This window comes from Haemaphysalis longicornis, unplaced genomic scaffold, assembly GCF_048455015.1.
Source record: "Haemaphysalis longicornis isolate Haplotype H1 unplaced genomic scaffold, Haemaphysalis longicornis Haplotype H1 scaffold_1, whole genome shotgun sequence".
Taxonomy (NCBI): Eukaryota; Metazoa; Arthropoda; class Arachnida; order Ixodida; family Ixodidae; genus Haemaphysalis; species Haemaphysalis longicornis.
Window position 1 is genome coordinate 311,020,088 of NW_027526203.1, and position 22,420 is coordinate 311,042,507.

The 22,420-nt window shown below is 49.2% G+C and overlaps 2 protein-coding genes across 2 annotated transcripts; both read right to left on the bottom strand.

Moving 5' to 3' along the window:
• Positions 1 to 1,810: 1,810 nt before the first annotated feature.
• On the bottom strand, positions 1,811 to 3,979 carry LOC144149919 (uncharacterized). The gene has a single exon (XM_077681660.1). It carries the CDS (start codon positions 3,859 to 3,861, stop codon positions 2,002 to 2,004), a length of 1,860 nt encoding a protein of 619 aa, XP_077537786.1. The 5' UTR covers positions 3,862 to 3,979; the 3' UTR covers positions 1,811 to 2,001.
• A 14,933-nt stretch (positions 3,980 to 18,912) lies between these two features.
• Positions 18,913 to 22,164, bottom strand: LOC144170187 (uncharacterized). The gene is made up of 3 exons (XM_077699816.1): positions 22,134 to 22,164; positions 20,453 to 20,837; positions 18,913 to 19,039 (listed from the first exon to the last, which is right to left on the bottom strand). Exons 1-2 carry the CDS (start codon positions 22,143 to 22,145, stop codon positions 20,472 to 20,474), a joined length of 378 nt encoding a protein of 125 aa, XP_077555942.1. The 5' UTR covers positions 22,146 to 22,164; the 3' UTR covers positions 18,913 to 19,039; positions 20,453 to 20,471.
• Positions 22,165 to 22,420: the final 256 nt, after the last annotated feature.

The window sequence follows — 22,420 nt, forward strand, 5'->3', positions numbered from 1 at the left end:
TTCTTTGTTATTTTTCTCTTGAGTTCGATCATGTGACCCAACAGCTTACTAGGACGAGTGTGGACAAATGCCATGCATTGGGTTCTCTTTGTCATGGAGAGGCTTGTACTGCCCTCTTATGCTCGGTTACGCCAAACAAATAGTTTTTATTTTATTGCCAAACATAAAAACAAAATGCTGCACGTCATTTGTATGCTCCATGATAGCTGACTAAACAGTTGAAACTATAATTTGTTGCGGCAGGAAACATGCTTTAAACAGCGTGCATGCGAAACTGCGCAAGCTGCAAATTCGCGGACATTTAGCGGCGCCGAAAGCCGGGGCAATTTTTTCCCCTATTTTGCCATTATTTTGCGACAAAATTAGCCGCCATTTTCAAGCTGTTACGTAACATTACGTCACTTTTACGCAGGCTGAAGTAGCCAATGCATGACGTGTCGTTCCCGCCAACTGTTTAAATTACGTCATGCCTTCTCAGCCAATCACAGAGAGGGCGTGTATGACAGGCATTATTGTTGTTGAATAGCAAAGACAGGCCTACGTTTTCATGTCTAGTGCTCTTAGTCTGGTTTTTCATTGCCGGCGAAGAATTATGCGCTTTCAGTAAACAGAAATAAGGCAAACTTTAGAACTGGTCCCCGTAAACGTCATAAAACGTCAAAATGACGACAGCACACAAAACCGCTTTGTCAACCGGAAGCTAGTGACCAAAATTGAAATCCAATCAGAAAAGACTTCCGGCAAGTTCCCAGATTTCCCGGGAATTTGTGCAGTCGAGAACAGGGCCCGGGGTTACAGACGCTGGTTCTCATTCAGCGGCTGTGGAGGGGAGGGCGCTTTGGAGGCGACACATGAAACAAGAGTGACGGGGAGGCAGGGAGCGAGATGACGGAGTAGCCTCCCTTCTATTCACCCTTCTAAGGACGCTCCACTCCGTTTTCTTTCTGCCGACTCACGGCCGGGCTAGACGGGCGGCGCCCACCGCTCTAGCCCGGCCGTGGCCGAGGCTGCTGCGTTCGGGAAGCCCCCCCCCCCCCCCCCCCCGCGAATTCCAAGTAACGGCTGGAAGAATCCCTGGTTTCACTCTTTGTATAGCCACGTGTGTGAAGTCCAGTCACGTCGCATGGGCAAATGTTGGGAGTGTCGTTTACAGCTTTGCTTCCCGACCACATTCACAGGGTGAATTGGCGCACATTTTTTTCAGTTGCTTTATCCCACCACGTGTGTAAAACAAGCGTCGCCAAGCTGGCTTCAGATAAGAGTGTTTGCGCATACAGTGAATCAACGTCCGTGAGGTCACAAATTATAAATTACGCACTGAAAGCGCAATAGCACGGGACGTGCTGAATTCGTTCGGCAAAAAGTCGCATTCTGTAGCAGACCGCCTTGGTTGATTTGAGCTGCAAAAGATTTCACTTGTTTAAAATGATAAGTCGGTCTAGAGCGCACGTTTAAATTGATTTTTGCGGCTACGCCTCCCACAAAATGATGCACGCACACAGAAGAAGGTGCTGAAAATAGCATTCGACATACAATTGCGGCCGTGGTGTTACCCATGCGCAAAGTTCCGCCGTGGCGTAGCAGGCTTTGGAGGGCAGCAATTGATGTGGTTAAGGTCAAACAGGTCGCATCTGTTAGAGCGTATCGCCGAAAGAGAGGGCGGGCTACAAGCCAGGACGTTTTTTTGTTTTCTTGACGGAGCTGGGTTTTTTTTTTTTTTTTTTTTTACGGATTAAAGTGTTTACGTTAATCGAACAGCCATTAACCGCTACCGAATGATAGAATCAAACATAGAAACTGAAACTGCGAGTGTCAACGCATTTTATTTGCATTAATTGATGGTAATTGCAGCTCCAACGAGGCGGCAAGCGCACAGCGAAACTGCTTCAGCAGTATGCTCAGCGGGAGTAAGAACGTGACATTTCTTGGAACAGCAGGAAGTCTGTTCCCAGGAATAGCTCGCCCGTATAAGCGCTGTCACAACCAACGGTGCGAGTGGTGTCAGTACCTTACTCCGCCCATTTGACAGCGAGGTTTTGCTAGCCCGATGTACGTGGACATAGAGCAGTCGAGCGTGCAGTGGGCGTCCAAAAGGAGGGCATCTTCCGGCTGTCCTTGCGGTCCACCGTGGACTTTGCCACCCCTTCTTCGCATCCATGTGATTCCCTCGTACGATCCTCTTTCGTCGAAGTAATGAGCGTGCAGAGTCTCCAAAGACGGGTGACATCTTGCGAAGTGGAGGACTAACCGTTCGGTAGACTCTAGCTTCTCCCAGACGCTTGACACGGCGCACATGCTTTGCAATGAACGCAGTTGTCCCAGGTATAGCTCTGTGCATAACTTCTTCATGGTGAAATGGGGACAGGAGATCGTTAGGGAACGCAAGTGTTGGTTTGCGCCCACCAGTTGACCCAGCGATCGGTGACCGGTGCACCGCCGCTCTTCTCCACGCCAATAAATTTGAAGCCGGGCTACTCTGCAGTTGACCAAAAAATCCAGCGAGCACAATCCGTATGCGACCACGGTCAGACCGTCGAGTCGCGTTTCTTCATGCAGAATTCGCATGGTCTCTGCGTTGACTGCGGTGAAAGGTTCGTAGCAAATTGAGCAAAGTAGACCAAACATTTCATGGAAACCATGCACGTCAAGCTCTTCTAGTCTTGGGCACGACACAGCCAGCTTGTGCAGCGACGCCGGTGACTGCATGGCGCAGGGAGCCAGTGAAAGGGCACGCAGCTGACTGATCTCCGCGGCAGCCAAAATCTGGCCAAAGTCTACTTCAGCGGTGAAATGAACGGAGCTAACATTAAGCTCTGTCAACACCTTGCAAGCTCGAAGCAACTCGCGCAGGGGTGCAAAGTACGCTGACCCGAAGTAGGGTGATCGGGAGTAGCATAGAACGTGTGCAGGCACCAAAAGAACCGTCAGAGCCTCTAGGTGACCCCACAGGGGCTGATGCGCTGCTTGCGCCAGCGCTAGCGGAGTGGCATCGTGGACCTCAATGCTAAGCACCGCTTGTTGTAGATTCCGATACGACAGTTCGGGCGCCGCGACGACTTCCGACAGGTAGAGACAGTTGGAATAAGTGGCAGGATGTATCCAGTAAGCCACGTTGCCACAAAGTAGAGCACTGAGAGAGTGATCACTGGATGGGTGCTGGCCGTGCCATCTCTGAGCGTACAGCAGGGACATCATTTGTAGGTCCGGCTTTCGACTCGTATGCGTGAAGGTACGAATAATCCTTTGGCTGTAGATCACCTGGAAGAAATACTCAATTGACATCAGCTGGTTTATGCCAAGGTTGTGGACGTGCAGTTCTTCCAGGCGGGGGCAAGAGCGCAAAATCCGCAGCAGGAGCAGGTAGCTTCTTTCGCTTGCCGTGACCTCCACGTACATGCAGCGCACATTTGTCTCTATAAAACGGCCACAGGTCATGAAGTCGACATTTGCAGTGTACTTGCCGTCGCTGAAGATTGAGTACTCAATTCGTGATAGAGCAGGCAGTAGTCCGGTGATGATATAGAAAAGACACCTCAGGTCCAACCGGCAGTTCACGCAGTAAAGTTCTGTTAGTAGTCTGCAGTCACAGATGCTTTCCAGCAGCTTCACTGGGCACGCGAAGATGCAGTTCGTGAGGTGCAGAACTTCAACATCGGCCGAAGGAAAATGGGCAATGAAGACCTTCAGTTCAGCTGCGTCCGAGCGTGGGTTCAGGGTGATACGCCGACGCAGCTTCCGTTCTGAAAAAACACTCCATGACAGCAGGCAGCTCCCTTCGACGGAGAGGAGCGACTCGGCGTCCAGGTACTCAAGAACATTACACCAAACTTCATAAGGAATGCGGCGGTCGCTACGCGCCATGCTTGTTGGGAAGCAGTACGAAAACGCTGTTGTGTTAGACTGAAGGAACTGATAGAAAGGCTCCCATCCGATCGTCACGAGAATTTATGCGTTCTGTAATCACGTAAGTTAATCGCGCAGTAAAGACGTCAGCGCTCTCGTGCACCGAAATCGTTCTTTATAGCCAAATCAGGAAGCAAGAACATACGCACAGCTGACCACTATGATTGGCAGTCTATAGGAGCGTTAAAACAATTATGCCAGCTCATGTATCTAAGCCTCAAAAATGTGGAGCATTTATTGGGAAGAGTACGTTCGAAGCACGCGCGATGCATTAATGCGGTCGGCGCTTTGCTGTAGACCATTTTATGACTGCACATTGCTGGGTTGCTCCATAAAGTAATTTAAAAAAAATAAATTACTGTTGTCTAGTTTTCCTGTCATGGCAAAAACCTCATTTCTTCTTGCTTTTGGTTCACTGCGTTCATTTTACTGGTAGCAAATATACGTTCACCATGCATTGTGGTTTGCAGAATGGGGTGGCAATGTACAGTAAACCCGTTAACTTTCATTTTCTGGAGTGAATTTTAAAAGGGCCCGGCAGAGGGACGGGACGGATATGGCGTTTCTATCATTCATTCGTGCCTGCAAGGACTGCGGAAGCCTCACTCATTGCTAGCACAAAATGGCCCTCTGGGATTCCTTCAACTGCTTTTTTAGTATGCTTGATTGATTGATTGATTGATTGATTCTAGGGTTTAACGCGCCGACGCAACGCAGGCGATGAGGCGCGCCGTAGTGGAGGGCTCCGGATTAATTTTGACCACCTGGGGATCTTTAACGTGCGCCGAAACCTCGTACACACGGGCGTTTTTGCTTTTCGCCTCCATCAGAAAAGCGGCCGCCGCGGCCGGGAATCGAACCCGCGACCTCGTGCTCAGCAGCGCAACGCCTTAGCCACTGAGTCACCGCGGCGGTTTTTTTTTTTTTTAGTATGCTGTACGTGATTGTTATAGGGCGGCTACCCAATGCTTTTATTGCTGGAACTGAGAAGAAGTGGACAGATGGCGGCAATATTCCCTCCTTACTTCTACTCACACAAGTACACAAAGAATTCCTGTACTTATAACCTCGGACACTGAGTAGACTCTGTTGACCAGTTTTTATATGTCACTTAATGTGCGGAGGACCGTAACACCTGGCTCCGTTATTTTGTGGCCACGGGATATAAGGTGACGACGCGAGTGTCGGCAATATCATAAAAGTGTTTCAGATGTTGTGAAAAGAGGCTTCAGGTTGCACTCTAAGCTTTTCGTATGGCCATGGCTGTATAGGTTGGAGTATAAGAGGGTGCGCTTGGGCTTCGTAAAGCCGCCGTGGTGGCTGAGTAGCAAAGACGTTGTGCTGCTGAGCATGACGACGCGGGTTCGATTCCCGGCAGCGGCGGCCGCTTTTCTGACAGAGGCGAAAAGCAAAAATGCTCGTGTGCACGAGATTTTGCCGCACGTTAAAGATCCCCATGGGGTCAAAATTAATCCTGAACCCTCCACTAAGGCGCGCCTCATCGCCTGCGTTGCGTCGGCGCGTTACACCCCACAATCAATCAACTGGGCTTCGTGAAAGCTTCTGCACTGGACGAAGCATTTTAGTTATCGTTCGCCCTTTGCATCCATTTTCATCGCCGTATGCGCACGCTATCGGGCTTCCGTAGCCTTTTCTCTTGGTCTTTTTTCATGCGCAGTTCACAATTATTCCTTTCGAGCGCAATCTAAAGTAATCAGACGAGTACAGAGCCAGCATGCCTCGTTAGCTTTTCATTAAACGGTTTCGTGTCCGTTTCGGTCTCCTATCTTAAGCAGTGCTGCCGAAGGCGACCCCAGAAATCTCTTTTCAGGTTTTCTATTTCAACCTGAATCTACAGCCTGAGTAAGTGGGGCGTAGTTGATACCTTGGGCCATTTACAAGAGGACTGGATGGTGAAAAGTACGAACCGCTGTGGTGGCTCAGAGGACAAGGGGGTGTACTTCTCATCCCAGGGTCCTGCATTTCATCCCGGCAGCGACGACCGGTTTTCCAATGGAGACGAAAAACTAAACGCCCGTGCATCGAGATGTCGGCGCACGTTAAAGTTAACGGGGGATGAAATTAATCCAGAGCTCCCCATACGGCATTCCCCGTGGCCCTGTAGTTTCGGCAAATGAACCTGGAATATAGTTTTAGTTTTTAGAAGAGCGAAGATAATGGAGAACCTGCGAGGCATGCGCAGTCGTAACCGAGGTATGCCCGGTGGCCGCTAACCAGAAATTTTTGGAAATTAGGCCATAGAGGGAGAAACCCATTTAAGGAGAGGACTAAAGGACATTTTCATTTCATGAAATACGTCAAATCACGTGAAATCCTTACTCGTGACCAACCACTAGTTGGCATGAGCTGTAAAAGAATCGGTTTTATTAGGCTAGTATTTTCCATGGGTCGCCTGTTTAATAGTTGTGACCAAACGTCTTTGTGGCTCTTTTCTTCTCACGCAAGGCAAGGAAGAGCCTTACCAAGGCGTAGCACAAAGGCACTTGCCTGTTTGCTAGTGCGCCAGCAGCGTTCAGCTTGCGCGAACTCCAATCTCTCGTAGAAAACCAAACCCCTGAAGTTTTTTATGGCCAGCCTTTTTGCGTCTTAAACGAGTATCAGACTTCCTTAAAAAGGCCATGCAGACAAAACACACGTTTGGTTTATTAGAAATACTGCCCCGTTGGAATCGTACTGACACCACTTTTAAAATAAATTTCTGTAAAATAAGCTAAATCATTAGAAAAAAATTGCCTGGCGATTACGATACTCCTAATGCGAAATTTGGGCGCAGCTGTTTAGCTGTTTTGACTGTGCAAAATACGTTGGCACAAAGAATTTCATACAGACATATATGTAAGGTTACAGAACACTTTTATTTGCAGCGGCTGACGAAGCACAAGCACCGGTTGCTTCGCTCATTGTTCAGCACTTACTCTGGGTTCTGCCGTCGGCGGTGCTCAGCCTCCGCTCGGGCTGCTCGTTCAGCTGCAGCGACTGACGGAGCATACGACCGGTTGTTTCACTCGCAGTTCAGCACTCAATCCCGAATGCTGCAGTGCGCTGACGAAGAACTCACTCTTGAGTTCTCTCGACGGCAGCGATAGGGAGCCTCTGCGTCGGCGGCACGAAGTGCTTCTAAGGAAGGGACCGCGAACTGCGTCTTAGGAAGCTAACGCCCGTCGTTGTCACGCGCACGCTCCCCTTAACGTTTTCGCCTAGCGTTGCGCAGACGATCGTCTCGTGCGGGCTCAGCATACTGACCCGCCCCCTCCCCCCCCCCCCCCCCCCCACTTCCGGAGAAGCATCTATATAGCCTTCATAGATTATGAGAAAGCATTTGACTCGGTCGAAACCCTAGCAGTCATTCAGGCATTACGGAACCAGGGGGTAGATGAGCATTATGTAAGAATACTAGAGGATATCTATAATGGGTCTACAGCTACCATCATCCTCCATAAGGAGAGCAGTAAAATACCTATAAGGAAGGGTGTCAGACAAGGAGACACAATCTCTCCAATGTTATTCACAGCATGCTTACAAGAAGTATTCAGAACGTTGGATTGGGAACAGGTGGGAGTAAGGGTTAATGGAGAATACCTCAGTAACCTCAGATTTGCTGATGACGTTGCCTTGCTAAGTAACTCGGGGGACGAATTGCAAAGCATGCTTTCCGCACTGGGCGAACAGAGTAGAACCGTGGGCCTGAAAATTAATATGCAGAAAACTAAAGTAATGATCAATAGCCTCGGGACAGCACAGCAGTTTGAGATAGATGGCGAGGCAGTGGAAGTGGTAAGCGAATATATATACTTAGGCCAAGTTGTGACCCCAGATCCCAACCATGAGGCAGAGATAATTAGAAGGATCAGAATGGGGTGGGGTGCATATGGCAGACATTATCAGATAATGAATAGCAACCTACCATTGTCGTTGAAGAAGAAAGTGTATGACAGCTGCATCTTACCGGTACTCACCTACGGGGCAGAAACTTGGAGGCTCACTAAGAGGGTTCAACTTAAATTGAGAACGACTCAGCGGGCAATGGAGCGGAAAATGATAGGTGTAACATTAAGGGACAAGAAGAGAGCGGAGTGGGTCAGGGAGCAAACTGGTGTTAAAGACATATTAGTAGAAATTAAGAAGAAGAAATGGACTTGGGCAGGGCATGTAATGCGAAGGCAAGATAACCGCTGGTCATTAAGGGTAACAGAGTGGATCCCTAGAGAAGGCAAGCGCTGCAGGGGGCGGCAGAAAGTTAGATGGGCAGATGAGATCAAGAAGTTTGCGGGGATAAATTGGTCACAGTTGGCACAGGACCGAGGTAATTGGAGAATAATGGGAGAGGCCTTTGCCCTGCAGTGGGCGTAGACAGGCTGGTGATGATGATGATGATGATGATGATGATGATGAATCCGCCACGGTGAACCGCCTTCCCCTAACGATTCGGCAATAGTCTCCTACTTTGCTTACTTTCACTCTTCGGTCTTGCCATCGTTCACCCTGTTGCAACGACGACGGCGATGCCGCTTAGCCCAGTAACGGGCGCCAGATGGCTGCGCCATAAAAAGGGGATGGCCATGCGACTCACTAGCTCGTTTCCCGCACTAGAACATATGACGCCATATGCACAGCCGGGCGATTGGCTGAGGCCGGCAAAAGCAAGCGCAAGTTAGGTAGGTGTTATAAGCTTGCAGAACGTACTTCCGCTTAAGTGTAATTTATATCCATTTAATACCAGCAAGAATGGTGGGGGGAAACAACTGAAGTTACGAAAGCACACGTAAACATAGAAAATACAGAAATGAGTACTGCTGTTGGTACTGCGCGCACTATGCTTGTTATAGCTTCACTGCAGAGCGGCGCTTTGGAGTTGTCTCAGGCGACACTGGCCGATTGACGTAACCGACATTGCCTTACGTGACCCTATTTGTCAAACATACACCATGTTTCACGAAACGATTACTACCTACCGTAACAAAAACAAGGCAAGTGTGAATACGGTCCAAAACAAGGCAAAGGCGAATAGCGGTGTGGAGCAGTATGTTGGCGCCATCTAGGAGGACTAACGGTAAACAAGGCTATGCAGTCCGCTGCAGACTGAACAGCGCACTTGACGTTCGCTTGAAAACCCGCCTTGTGACAGGATGGCAGACATCACGAAACCTGCGATTTGGTGGGACAATAAATATTTATCTTAAGTTGATTAATATCTCAGTGAATAAAGCATCACTTGCTGCCGGAGAAGCACTGGGTGACTGTAAAACACCAAATCTTTCGAATGAAACAAACTTTATTTTCTCTGCATGGCCCCTTTAGGGCGAGAGAGTTAAGGGCCCCATTCTGAGAAAGAACGTCGTTGTTGGTAGGTGCAGGAAATGGCCGCCGCTGTAAAGACTAGTCAAAAAACATTCGAGTTCGCGGGGGATTATAACCCTGGTCTCCACAGAAGTAGCCGAGTGTTTTACATCCACGCTCCCTCGTCACGTCGACGGCGGTGAACTAAAAAATAGAGTAATACGTTCCACGCGTAACAGGTGAGCGTGGCGGCATGCGAGTACAACAGCGTCGCCCCAGCCACGCAGATCCTGGGATTCTGGGGAAGTTGTGGCGTGTGTTACACATCTGCTTGATGAATTGCTTCGCTCAAAAGACTAAGAAACTAAAGCGAACAAAGGAACGCAAACAAGACGAGAACGTTAATAAGACGAGCTTCACGAGAACTGAAGGCCAGCGAAGAGAGAAGGACTACCAGGTAGGGTGGTTAATCGCCATGTGTCAGAAGAGACTGAGGCCCGCCATGCTTCTGTGGCTAAAGATGTGAACGTGAAAAGATGCGGCTGCGAGGTTTTGGTCCGTGTGAGGAGAAGGTAGCAGTGTAAGTGTTTTAATGTGTTTATTTTCCAAATTCTTTGCCAGTCTGAACATTTTTGCTTTTTTTGGAAAAAGAGAGAGAGACAAAGTGGAGATCTTTGTTGCGGGGTGGGGGGACGGTCCTGTCTTCCATACGATGACCCTGCCGATTTCGTTATTTCGTTTTCCGATCCACGCCCTTGGTGCTAGGTAAGCGGTTTGTCCGGTTTCTTCAAATATGTTTTAAAGACACAATTTCACAATTTGCGGACCTATTCAGTGTCACCATCATCAATAGACCGTTCAGGTCTACGGCAGGACGAAGGACTTCACCCGTTCGTATGCGGCACTGCCCAAATTTATTCTTTTCCTCCGAATTTTCTTACTTCGTCCCTCCTTACATATAAAGGCCTCCCCCTTCTTTTAGACCAGTCTCTGTCTGTCCATTCTGGCACGCTGCTCGCCCACCGGCTGTCAGTTTGTCTCACGCTAAAAATTGCCAGGTGGAGGGCTGCTTCATATGCTGCCCTGTCACAAACTCGAGCGTACGACGTCTAAAAGTACCTTATAAATTTTTCATTTTATTGTACAGCGCCTAATTCTTCTTACAGTCGTCCGATTCATTCCATTCGGTTCTATTCGCCCGAGACAAGGCTGGAAGTTTCTCGAACGAAGAGACGGTAACATGATCACCCGCCGGCTCGCCGGCAAGAAAACAACAAAAATAAAACCTTCGCCGCTCGGGTTTCGTCGAAGCTTCCAGTACTTTCGAGGAGGTGCGCGTGGCCTTGCCAGCTCTAAAGAGCGTCGAAGATTCTAGAAGGGAGAAGAGTGAAGTTATTCGCTGACGGCGGCGGGCGCGCTGTGTGTGCTCTCCCTCTCCGCGCCGGCGCGCCGGCGCGCCTATAAAAAGAGAAGCCGCGGCGGAACAAACCAGCTACGTTTGGACGTCGTGATTGACAACGGCACCTGCCAGTTTGTACATCACACCATCGGCGACCCGCGCCCTGGAGGACTCCAACGTACTCCCGGGCCTCGAATCACCGTGATCGTCTCGGACGGCCTGGCCTACAGCGAAGCCATGCTTCCCAGGTAGCCGAATCGCCTCCGACAGCGGTGCATCGTCCGGCCCGGTCGGTGAATATGCTGGGACTCTGTCTCTCATATGCATCGAACTGTTCATTTTCTTTTAGTTAACTGCTCCGATTCGTAATATTCATTTGTTAACGCTCCTGTTTGTATCATTTTGTCGAATTGGACTGTTTCTTGTGTTTGAATTCCATCTAAGTTGCCTGTAATTATCGATCCGTTACCTCGTGCTTGTGTTTGTAACTTGCCTGTCTGAATATAAGTCTTTGTGCTGTTTTCCGTTCAAGGCTCTTGCTCATTCTTGCCGCTCTGTTCGGCGAAAGCCGCACATCAGACGGCCACCCCCGTTGTCACCTGTGCCCTGTGGATTCGGTGGGGTTTGTTGGCTCTCATGAGTCGACTCCCCATATCTTCTGGCAGTGCACCCTAATTTAAGGAAACGGGTGACATGCCCTGATGATGGCGTTCACCTCATCTTCTCCGCTGCAGGTAAGTTACAATGCTACGGTGGGCTCAGTAAAATCCGCCTTGTAATGAAGGGCTTCATGACTCTTATCGTTTACTCTCTCATTCTTGCTTTTATCTTGGTTAGGCGTTTCATAATGTCGGCACGTGGTTAAAGATTTTCCCTTTCTTTATTGGTGACTGTGAGACCCGCCCTGCCGCTTGACTATAGGGCACGCCGAGCATTCTTACGTGAGTGTTCTCTAGGAGGGTATCCATACCTATTTTCAGGGAGGCTTAACTTTGCCCCGTGGTGCTTTGCGTCGTTTGTCAAACACAGCTTGCGCCGGAAACAGAACCGCGGGAACATCGAAAATAGTTGGGAAATTCATGTACTAGATGCTATACATTGGGTTTTATTTCGGTTGGTTTCTGCTCATATTGTATGCTTTCCTTGATTTCTAAGTGACGGGCGTTCATCCTTTGCCTCCTGTTTTAGTATGATGACTCAATGCTGGGTCCGGCATCAGTTACGGTGGAAAACACACCGCGGTGGCTCACTGGGTAAGGCATTGCGCTACTGAGCCCAAGGGCGCGGGTCCCATTCCTGGCCGCGGTAGCAACACTGATGGAGGAGGAAAATAAAACGCCAGTGTGCCGATGTTTCAGTGCACGTTAAAGATCCCTAGGGGGTCAAAATTAATCTGAAGCACTTCACTACTGCGCGCCTCGTAGCCCGGGTGTGCCTTGGGCACAAGAACTACCCAAAATGTACATTTTTATCTTCCGGTGGAGAGGTGCTTTGGTGTTACGGCTCCACGTTTGGGCACGACTGGCCACTGTTCATGCCGAGCATGCTATCACGGGCTTGACGTAGAACGATCTTTACTGCGTAGGTGCGGCATCTGTTGGAAACCCGTGTCCTTTCTTCGATCTCCGCCGTAGTCTTATTGTCCTCCTTTCCACACTTCAGAAGCTGTTGTGCCATATTCCAGATTTAGGCGAACACCCGCATCTCGCTGCCTCAGCCGTAGCTTCCGGGTGGCAGCGATTGCGTATTTCCGTGGACGCTTAATGAGCACGGCTGATAGCAGACAGCTAGCAAGGACGGGGAAATCGAAAAATGAGCCATATAAACTCTATCGCGTTAATAGTCAATGACCATGAAAAAACCCCTCAACTCTTTAACATTTCACTCCTTCAAACTACAACTTCCGAAAAAGTGGCTAGAGCGCTCGCGCTCGTGCAAAGATTAAGCCACACGACCATAAACTCTGAATCTAACACGGGCATCCAGAATTTTGTGACAGGCCTATTTATCGCCGCAAGCAACCAAAATTATGCAACAGCACCAACTACAATCCCCACTACAACTCGTACGAACGCTGGCACACGCTGTCCCGGAGGGCAAGGAGGTCGCTTACAGTATGGCTCGAGGGCTTGCTATGCGAGACAGTGCAAGCACGGTTCCCTACTATGGTGCCAGATTCACCATACACAGCATGGTCTCACAATGCATTACCGCCTCTCCAGCAGGGAAGTCCCCTCAGCCAACGTGCTTCTCACACCATCAGAAGAGCACACGTGGCGACTCCTCCAAACTCCAATCTTTGCAAACCCAGCCAAACTCAACCTCATCGACCCTTCTCTTTATCCCTCACCAAATTTCAACGCATGCAGAGCCCTCGCAACCCTCACCCGCGGCATATGGGAATGCATCAAAAACCCCTTTCCCCCATTCTGAGGCGCTGGCGAGCTCACACTGGGAGATCCAAACCTCCCGGTCACCACAGCCGTCGACGTTGCTGCCCAGCCAAACTGGTAACCGCGAGAGACTTCAACAGGGGGTTTGCCCTAGCCATAGACAGCTTCACGGTAAAAAGTCGCTGTAATTGCATCGTACAGTGCATTGAGGTTGCAACGTCGGTGAATGATGATGCACATCATGTAGTTTTATCCAAGCGTTATGTCTCCTTTCTGGCCTTACGGCAACGGTTACGGCCTTACAGTAAGAGAGGCCAGGGGCCTGGAAAGGGTTGGTGTCTGCATGTATCGCAACCGATCGCCTTGTAATTAAGATGCCACATCGACCAATGCCACGGCTGTCATATTCTGCTCAAAAGTACATATGAAGCAGACGACCGTTGTAGCGAAGTGACCAAGCGTGTCGTCTGCTAAAAAGCACTGCTAAACCAAAGGGTAGCGTTCTCCTTTCTTTTTTAAGTGCGAATGCACTTTATAAGCGACCCCAAACCTTCCACCGCCGGCGGCGGCGGCGTCCGCAGTCCTCCTCTCTATATAAAAAAAAAACAGCATCGGGCGTCAGGTTTCGATCCGAGGACTTTGCGGCCGCATCGCGACGCTCTACCGACTAAGCCACAAACGCGACGCTGATATCAATGTTAGTAACGCGCCTTATATCTTTAACGCATTCAAACTACGTCGTCAGCGGCGTGCGTTGGCGACTCAGCGGCGTTATAGCGGCTTGATAACTGCGTGGTGTACACGTGATACTACAAACCCGATGGAAGAGATGGAAGAGAAGGCGGCGAGGCGGTGGGCTGCGGGGGCCGAGCGCAAGCGCCGCAAGCGGGCCGACAACCGTGCATTCGCACTTTCACATTCTCCCCCTCGGGGAAATGCGGGGGAATTTTTTCTTGAAACACTTAGTGCTGAGTCTTTACCCTTATCCAAGCGCCCGTCGCTTTGTGCCCGTCGGCTTATATCGCAAATGCGTCCGGCCCAACGGAAACACGTTTACAAGGTTTGCTGGGCTGGCATTATACAGTAGAACCTCGTTGACGCGTTTAAAAAAACGCGAGGGAGAAACGTATTATCAGGAAAACGTATGATCCGCCGCAGTAAAAAAATGCAATACATGCCTATCAACGCCTGCTGGGGCATGTGATACTGCGGCTCTTTGAGAGCCAGAGCTGCTTTTCTAAACATTGCAGACTTTTGTCCGCACTGGGATTGTCCTCTTCACGAAAGTAACTCCCCACCGCTTCGAAGCCGACTACGGCCTGAGCTTACGTGGCCGCCGGAGGCGCCACCTCTTCCTCCCCGTCGTCGCCGCCACCTTTCTCGGAGGCTTCGCCCAGCGCCGGCGCTGCTTCGTGGCGTCATTCCACCACTATTTCTTCAGGGTTAGCGTTTCGCACGTTGGGACGTCGTTATACAGGCGACGTTGGCTAAAGGCAGCCGCGTTACCAAGGGACTCCGGGAAGCCCAGGACTGCGGGAAAGCCGCCACCGTGACCCAGGCGGTCCGCCCGCCGCTGGGAACCTGCTGATTGCGCCGCGCGCGCTGAGGCTCGGTATGCACGCACGTCAACGCGGTTTAAGTGCAGAGCACTTTATGGGCTCGTCTTGTCGTGTTAGCTCGCTAACGGTCGATGCGACTGCCGGAATCAGGCGTCGCAGCGAGATAACGGACCGAAGTAGAGCCTTCAGGGAGTCACGCCGAGGCTTCGAAAACCATGCGGTTTAAATAGTCGTACCCGTTCAAACCTCGTGAACAGCTGGCGCTTGTCATACATCTACCCGTAATTTAGCGCAAAGAAAACTGCAGGTACATATCATGCAAAATCTCTGTATATAACTGACAGCCCCCGCGTTCATTTAGTTAGGAACGCTCATTGGGTTGGATTGTACGACAGTAGGCGAAAAACGCGGCCGCGCAAAAAAGAAATGGCGCGTTCGAAATTCCGCAGACAGGCTCCAGCCGCACAAGAAAAAAATGACGCGTTCGAAATGCCGCAGAAAGGCTCCAGCCGCGCAAGAAAAAAATGGCGCGTTCGAAACGACGCAGAAAGGCTCCAGCCGCGCAAGAAAAAAATTACGCGTCCGAAATGACGCAAAACAGCTCCAGAATACGAAATTAAAGCAAGCGCAAAAACAACAAAGCTCCCGCTGTGGCAGTTTCAGGCAGGGGGTGCGCGAGCACTGCGAAGACGGGAAATTTGAAATGCAGCAGTGAACGGATAACGGCGCTGCAGCCCATTATGGCGAATCACTACTCTGCACTTCCCACAGCTTTCACATTGAGTGGAACGGCTTTAATTTTTTGTTCACCGTAAAACGTATCATCCGGTCCTAATTGGATAAAATTTTTAAAACTTTTAACGTTGTCACCGAGAAATCGTGTTTTCCAGGAACGTAGTAACCGGAAAAAAAAACCACCGTAACGGCATGGGGCATTTTTAGTGTTCTCAGTCGTAGTTGAATTTTTTTTATTTTAACGTTGTTACCGGGAAGTCGTCTTATCCAGGAATGTGGTAACTGGGAAAAAACACCGTAACGGCATGGGGCATTTTTAGTGTTCACAATTGATCGCGTATAGCAACCGGGAAATCGTATGAACCGGGAGCGTATAAACTGGGTTTTACTGTAATCGGGCGTGCAATACATTGTAATCTAATTTTTATGTCGCTGTTGGTCCGCACATAAAGGCCCGAATGATTAACAATAAAAAAAGCACCATTAAGCAATCACTAGTTGGCAATTGTAATCTTAGCAGACGATATGCATGATTGATTGTTGAGTTTAACGCGACTGAGCTACACCTATAGCTATAGCTATAGCTGGTCTATGATGTGCGCCGTAGTGGAGGACTGCAGATTAATTTTGACCAACCGGGTATCTTTAACTTGCGTCTAAATCTATACACGGGCGTATTTGCTGTGTGCCTCCATAAGATAAACAGTCGCCACGGCCGGGATTGAACCCGCGTCCTTCGGCTCAGCAGTGCAGAGCCTCAGCCAGTCAGCCGCCATGGCGGGTAGATGATATGCATGCGAGTCTGCTCATACGTGCATCTGCTCCAGATAATATATACTCCTTAGCAGGTAATACTCAATACCTGTACCCGTGCAATTTGTTAGTGACAAGATGGCCATCTGCTAACATGATGCGAAATGCCACCTCCCTTTAGCGGTAGTGAAATATAGCTGTTGTGTACTCTGGTGGTAGATATACGCTCGATTCAAGGGAGCGCCTGGTTGCTTGAGTGATGGAGATGACGCCCCCTTTACCTTTCCGTCATATATTTGTGTACAGGAACTGTCACTGCAAAAAACAAGGGTTTCACTGCTAGAATTTTCGCCCATTACTGCCACACGCAAAGTGTTTAGTCAAGCCGTATTAGGTCTCGTCGTTTGGGAAGCTAGCATTTTAATCGCAGTAATGAGTTGCTCTGAAACTGGCTCACGGGTGGCTCATTAAAAAAAACTGTTATGGGGCTTCACTCTGACGGGGTCAGCACCGGTTGTTATTTTCTATAATCACCCCGGCTTTATTCCTTGCAGTCATGACCAACTGGTCTACAGCACATGCATATCACCCGCATTTATTGCAAGGAATTTCATTGCCTGCACAAAAAGCCCAGAAAAATTTGGGTTCGTTTCAGATTTGTATGTTTTCTGCTAGGCTTTCGAATTCTCGTTCAGGGACCTATTGCTTGCCAGTGAGAATTCTTGATAGATATCGTCCCTCTAAGTAGCATATTCGCGCCATATAGTTTTTGGGAGGCTAAAAAATGCTGTTGATTATGTCAGCCTGGCCCTTCCGAATAATATTCAATAGGTATGGAAGGACATCTCAGAAGAAGGTGGAGGTAGTAAATGTATGCATGTTATATGCCCTAGAGTATTTGCAGGAATGTCTTCTTTCCTTTTTTCTTTTTTTCCGGCTACCTCTGGGCCATTGCACTTTTCTGATTTCGTGGCAATCAATCCTGGATTCATTCACAATAGTCGAATTCTCGACAACAGTTGCGCACGTGGGGTGTTTGAGACCATGCGGCTCTCTAGGGTGTTAGATTCAACGCGCCGCTATTCTGTTCGTGCGTACTTCAAGCTTCGTGGCTGAGCCCACCTTCGTGCCTTCGTACTTTGTGGCAGAGGCTACCCTCCTCATGTTCGCCTGTAGCGCGCGGCCGGTTCGCGGTGACTCAAGCCGTTGCAGCTACAAAACACGAAGCCAAAGGAACAGATCTTCATGTAGAGACATGTCCGGGCGACGCTGACGCCGCAGCCAAGATCTCCTCTCCCCCTTCTCTCAGACTCAACGGGCGCCGCTACTGTCGGCTTTACGAACTCTGGAAAAAGAGTTGTGTGTGTCTGTACTATTTTCGGGACACGTGCACGGAAGCATTGGGAAAGCAGCGCAGCTGTTACGGCTACTGTGTATAAAGCCCGATCTCTCGGTGGATAGTCCAATTAGTTTTGCAGCAGCGGATTCATACTGTCGCTCTGTTCGAGCATGGCTGTAAGCTCGCCCGGAAGGGTATTCCTGTATTGCTTCGGCTCATCTCTCGCCATGCAGTGAACCAGCTAACTTTGCATCCGGCTTCTTGTCGTCATCACCAAGGCAGCAAATTTTGCTGGCCGCTCTTCACCACCGCTACCTCCCATGAATGAGGCGACGGAGCCCGGTTTGGGGACGCCATCCCGAATGTAACAAGGGTCGTCTTTGGTGATGCCGGCTATGCTTGCATGCCATTCCTGATGACGCCACTGGCCAATGCCATCCCGCCTATCAGTCCGAAAGCCAGGTGCGTGTATTAAAATGTAGTGGAAAGAAAAGCACCGCATGACAACTTCCATAAAGCCATTAGCGTGCAAACACTTTCCATAGCAGCTTTTACACCACTGATGATATTTGCCCAATACTTGCATTACGAGCAACTTCTCACTAAGAACTGATGTATATCATGCATTCAGGGGTATGACGCAAAAGTCGCCCTCATGAACCAGGCAGTCATCCTTTTCATGTCGGAACAGCCAATTAAAAAGTGGACCAGGTCTGGGCGTGCAATGCGACAAAAGGACCGCCGCTGGCCCAGCAGGGAAACAGATCTGTAGGGGCTAGGAGAAGACCAATAACTCTATGCAAGGTAGAAACAAGAAAATTCAAGGGCAAAATGTGGACTAAGAGAGTGAAGGACCGACCCGCCGCGGTGGCTCAGTGGCTAATGCGTTGGGCTGCTGAGCACGAGGACGCGGGTTCGATTTCCGGCCGCGGCGGCCGCTTTTCTGGTGGAGACGAAAAGAAACAACGCCCGCGTGCACCAGGTTTCGACGCACGTTAAAGATCCCCATGTGGTCAAAATTAATCCGGAGCCCTATACTATGGCGCGCCTCATCGCCCGTGTTGCGTCGGCGCGTTAAACGCTATACTCAATCAGTGCAGGAGCGGCAGCGGAAGTCTAAGAGAGATGCATTCGTCCTGCAGTTGGACATACGTGTACTTATGATGGTGAAGCGAGTGATGACAATAAAACGTTCATTACTAGCAGAGTTACTAGCGAACGCCTTCATGAGATTGCGTAAACAGATATTTCAAGGGCCCTGAGAAACCCTCGATGGAAGCTCTGCTAGTTTGCTTATTTTAGTTTAATTTTCTACTTTTCCCCACTGCCACTGCAAAAGCGAAAACACTTATTGTGTCTTCTCTCGCAAGTGTTGAGTTTCAAACGGCGTTTCGTAATTTATGCCGAAGTAACTGGCTGTATTCATAAACAATACAAGAAATCAAGGCGCGTTTGATGACGGTAGCAATGAGAAAAACAATAGTCGGGGTAGTCTCAAAAATGTTTATTTACACCACCGTATTTGCACATTCGGCAGCATGCACACTGAAGCCAATGCGTTCTCGTGCCTTCTTCTGGTAGCATCTGCTCCACTTCGTGAAATTGGAACACGGGAATACCACAGCCGTCCAGTCCCGAACTTCCGCTTTCTGGCAGGAACCTTAAGACAAATGAAAAGTATTTTGAAGCGCCTGTGTTTGTCTTTCTTTGTCCCCGTCATTTTAGTGCTGTTAGAAGAATGCAAGCGCACCAACTAGCTCGACTTTCGTTACTGCTAAGGGGTGTTTGTCACGTGTATACAGCTTACCAGCGGCAATAACGCGGAAAAAATTAATGCAAAATCTACGCCTTTAAAATGTTGCTGTGAAATACCCTAAAAACATGGTATGCTATTTCTGCAGCGCCAATGGGGCACTTTGCATTTTGCTAGAGTTTCTAGTTGTTGCGTTTGGAGCTGACTCTCTGCCACTCATTACAGAGCTCCATTTATTTCTTTCCTTTTTGTTTCCCTTCAAACTCTATTTTTGCAAAACTCTATACCTCGGCGTTCTTTACTGCTGGCTTTCCTTCATACGCACTCATGTTACACATATATATTGAACTAAGGACTTACAATACATCAGAGTTTCAGGGGTACGCCTTAGGTATTTTTGCCGTGGGTATTTGCCGTGAGGGATAGTTTGCTCCCCTCATACAAGAAGAAAACATTCCCCCCTTAATAGATGCCATCGCAGCGCAAGATTCTCGACAGGTTTTACAGCGGTGATCCTAGATACGGAACAATATGAATTAAGGCCGCAGGAATGTTTTTGCCCCCCCCCCCCCCCCTTGGTTAGGTCGGATGTCCGAAAATGGCGGGGCGCCAGCTTCAAACACAGGTGACATAATACCTTTGGTTAAGTCATACAGCACATAGAGGACGAATACGTGCTGTAGATAGCGGTAGATGGCGGAGAGCAGAGAAACTCAAGCAAATTAAGCCCAAACAAATCAGGACCTGGAAGGGTCCCGGTGCGTCTTGATGCTTGCTAGCTCTTCCAATGGTGATGTGTGTACGCAAACAAAGCGAATTCTTAGCCTGAGAACTGTCGTGACGGCTAGGTCCGACGTAATTCGGTATGCTAATGTGCCTTATCGAAACATTTTAGAAGTACGAACTCAAAATTTCTACGAAAGCAAACGTGTTTTTTTTTCTTTCAACTAATAGCCGGTTGAGAATAATGTTTTCGGCGTAGTTGGAGCGCCCACGCTAACCACTGAACGTACACTTAGCTGCAATAAATGGGAAGCTCTGAGTTGGTAAGGATTGTTGGCTTTGATTTGTAAAAATAAATGCGAAAACTTTGCTTTACATTATATCTCAATTTAAGGTAACCGATCTTACTTCTGCGCGGTTATTTCAACATTTTAACTTTGTTGGGGTACGTAGCCTAGGCTACCAACTATTTTTTTCTTGCTTCGTAGACAGGGTGTTCAGAACAGAAGCAACAACGTTTTCATCTGCGGGAAGAAGCTGCTTTGCAAATTTTTCATTGATGTGTGCCGGAAGTCTCATGAGCTCCAAGGCGCTTACCTGTTCGTTACGCGACTGTTCATCCCTTGATGCCGTAGCCACCGTACTTCAATCCACCGCCATAGCCAAGGCCGCCGCCGACACCAAGTCCCCCACCATAGCCGAGACCTCCGCCGACCCCTCCGAGTCCGGAGTGGGCAACGATGGCTCCTCCCCCATGCACCTTATTCACGTGGTGCACTGTTTGCACGAGAAAGGCGGGCCCCGCCACTGATTTGGCGAATCCTGGTCCACCGCGCAACAGGACCACGCTGCTACCGACGCCAGCACCACCTAGACCTCCGCCGTAGCCCAAGCCACCGAAACCGGCTCCGAAGCCACCCCCGTAGCCACCGAGGCCACCGGCTGTGGCAGAAGCAACCAGGCCCAAGAGGAAAAGAGCAACCTGAAAGCACGAAGAGTTGAATTTAAGCCACTCAAAAGACTTCGCCAACATCCCCCCCCAAAAAAGGAAACGCATCATACATGGCCCCTAAATGCAGTGGTTGCATTGCTATAACCAACGTTTCTTAGATACCTCCACCTGGCTTTGCATCATTATGCGGCGTTATATTTACGCACGAAACGCCAGCGACCTAAAATTTCGCATGTGGGAGAACACATTCGGATCGTGATGTACCAACTTTGCATTTCTTCACTGAAAAGTCAACTCGAGAAGTTAAACAAGAGTTTTACTTAGCGGCCGTAAGTCCGTTTAGGTCCATCTACTGAAGGTTACAACTTTGCAGCATGTACTTGCGAAATAAACTTTGACAATTAGGGCACTCTTAGGGGAAGGCATGGGCGTACAAGTAGGACCAATTATTTTTTGCACTTGTACTTTGAATGGACATTAATACAGCTGATTATCGCTGTTATTTGAGAAGATTAAGATCTTGAGGCTTTCATGCCTTAAAGGAACCTGGAAGAAATCATATGACGTTGCTTCATTGAAAAGTCTGCAATGGCGGAATCACAAATACGACAAGAATAACGCAAACTACACGTGATTTGGTCGGGACGTAACGACCTTGGTAGGATGTGGTAAAACATTCTTCTGTCGAAAGATCTACCATGATAAATTTATAGCGATCGACCATTGCTTTCCGGTGCAGCCAGCCATAGAACCGTTATCGATGTTTGTGCATCAAGATATGTACATGTTATCCCTAACGAGCCTTGTTGATTAACGGGACTCGGAAACACTTCCGATAAACGCTTTCCCTCTTTCCTTCGCGTCTGGAAGCACCGCGGAAGCTGCACTTATCTGCAGCACGGAGCGGCACTGCGTGCTTTGCTCGTCGCAGCAGATACGCCTTCCGTTTCTGCGTTAATTTTGAGGCTTTTTTAAGTGGCTATCGAGTTCGTTCATTGCTGCAACTGAAAGAGAGCCGGCCAACAGCCACTACACCGCTCCAATGACGTAATTCCAGCGGTCGAAGAACGCCAAGACCGGGAAAGAGAGAAAAACCTTTTGAGCGAGTTTTAAGTTATCTGATGGGTATACAGCAGTAAATTCGGGCTCGGGTTCTTTGTGACCTCCTATTCCAAGCCCTGGACGGGTTTTTCGAGTACGTTCTGAAAGCATTTAGGATCTAGAAAAAAGTTGGAAAAGTGTTGCAGGGTCCCTTTAAGTTACAAATGGCCGCAAAATCACACTATCGATGATAAGGGTGCGGTGAGCTATACAGGGCACACTTACAACGGAGTTCATGGCTGATCGCTGGGCAGCTGGAAGGAGCTTGGTTGTGGTTGCCGAACTCCCGCGCTCCTTATATATCGCAGTGCGCTTCCTTTCCCTCTCGAGGTGCCTCCCAGTGGGCCACGTCTCAACCGGGTGGAGACAGCGGCTAGCCCTCGCCTTCATTTTGACTCGCTTCTAGTTGGTTAGCAAAGAAAACGTCAAGCTGGTGTAACGCCGAAGCTCATGCCTATAGAAATGGTAAAAGTGGTTTCTGCGATAGGAATGGCGAGATTACAAGTGGAGGG

Coding starts and splice junctions, on each gene's coding strand:
- LOC144149919 (XM_077681660.1), bottom strand. CDS start 3,861: ATGGCGCGTAGCGACCGCCGCATTCCTTATGAAGTTTGGTGTAATGTT.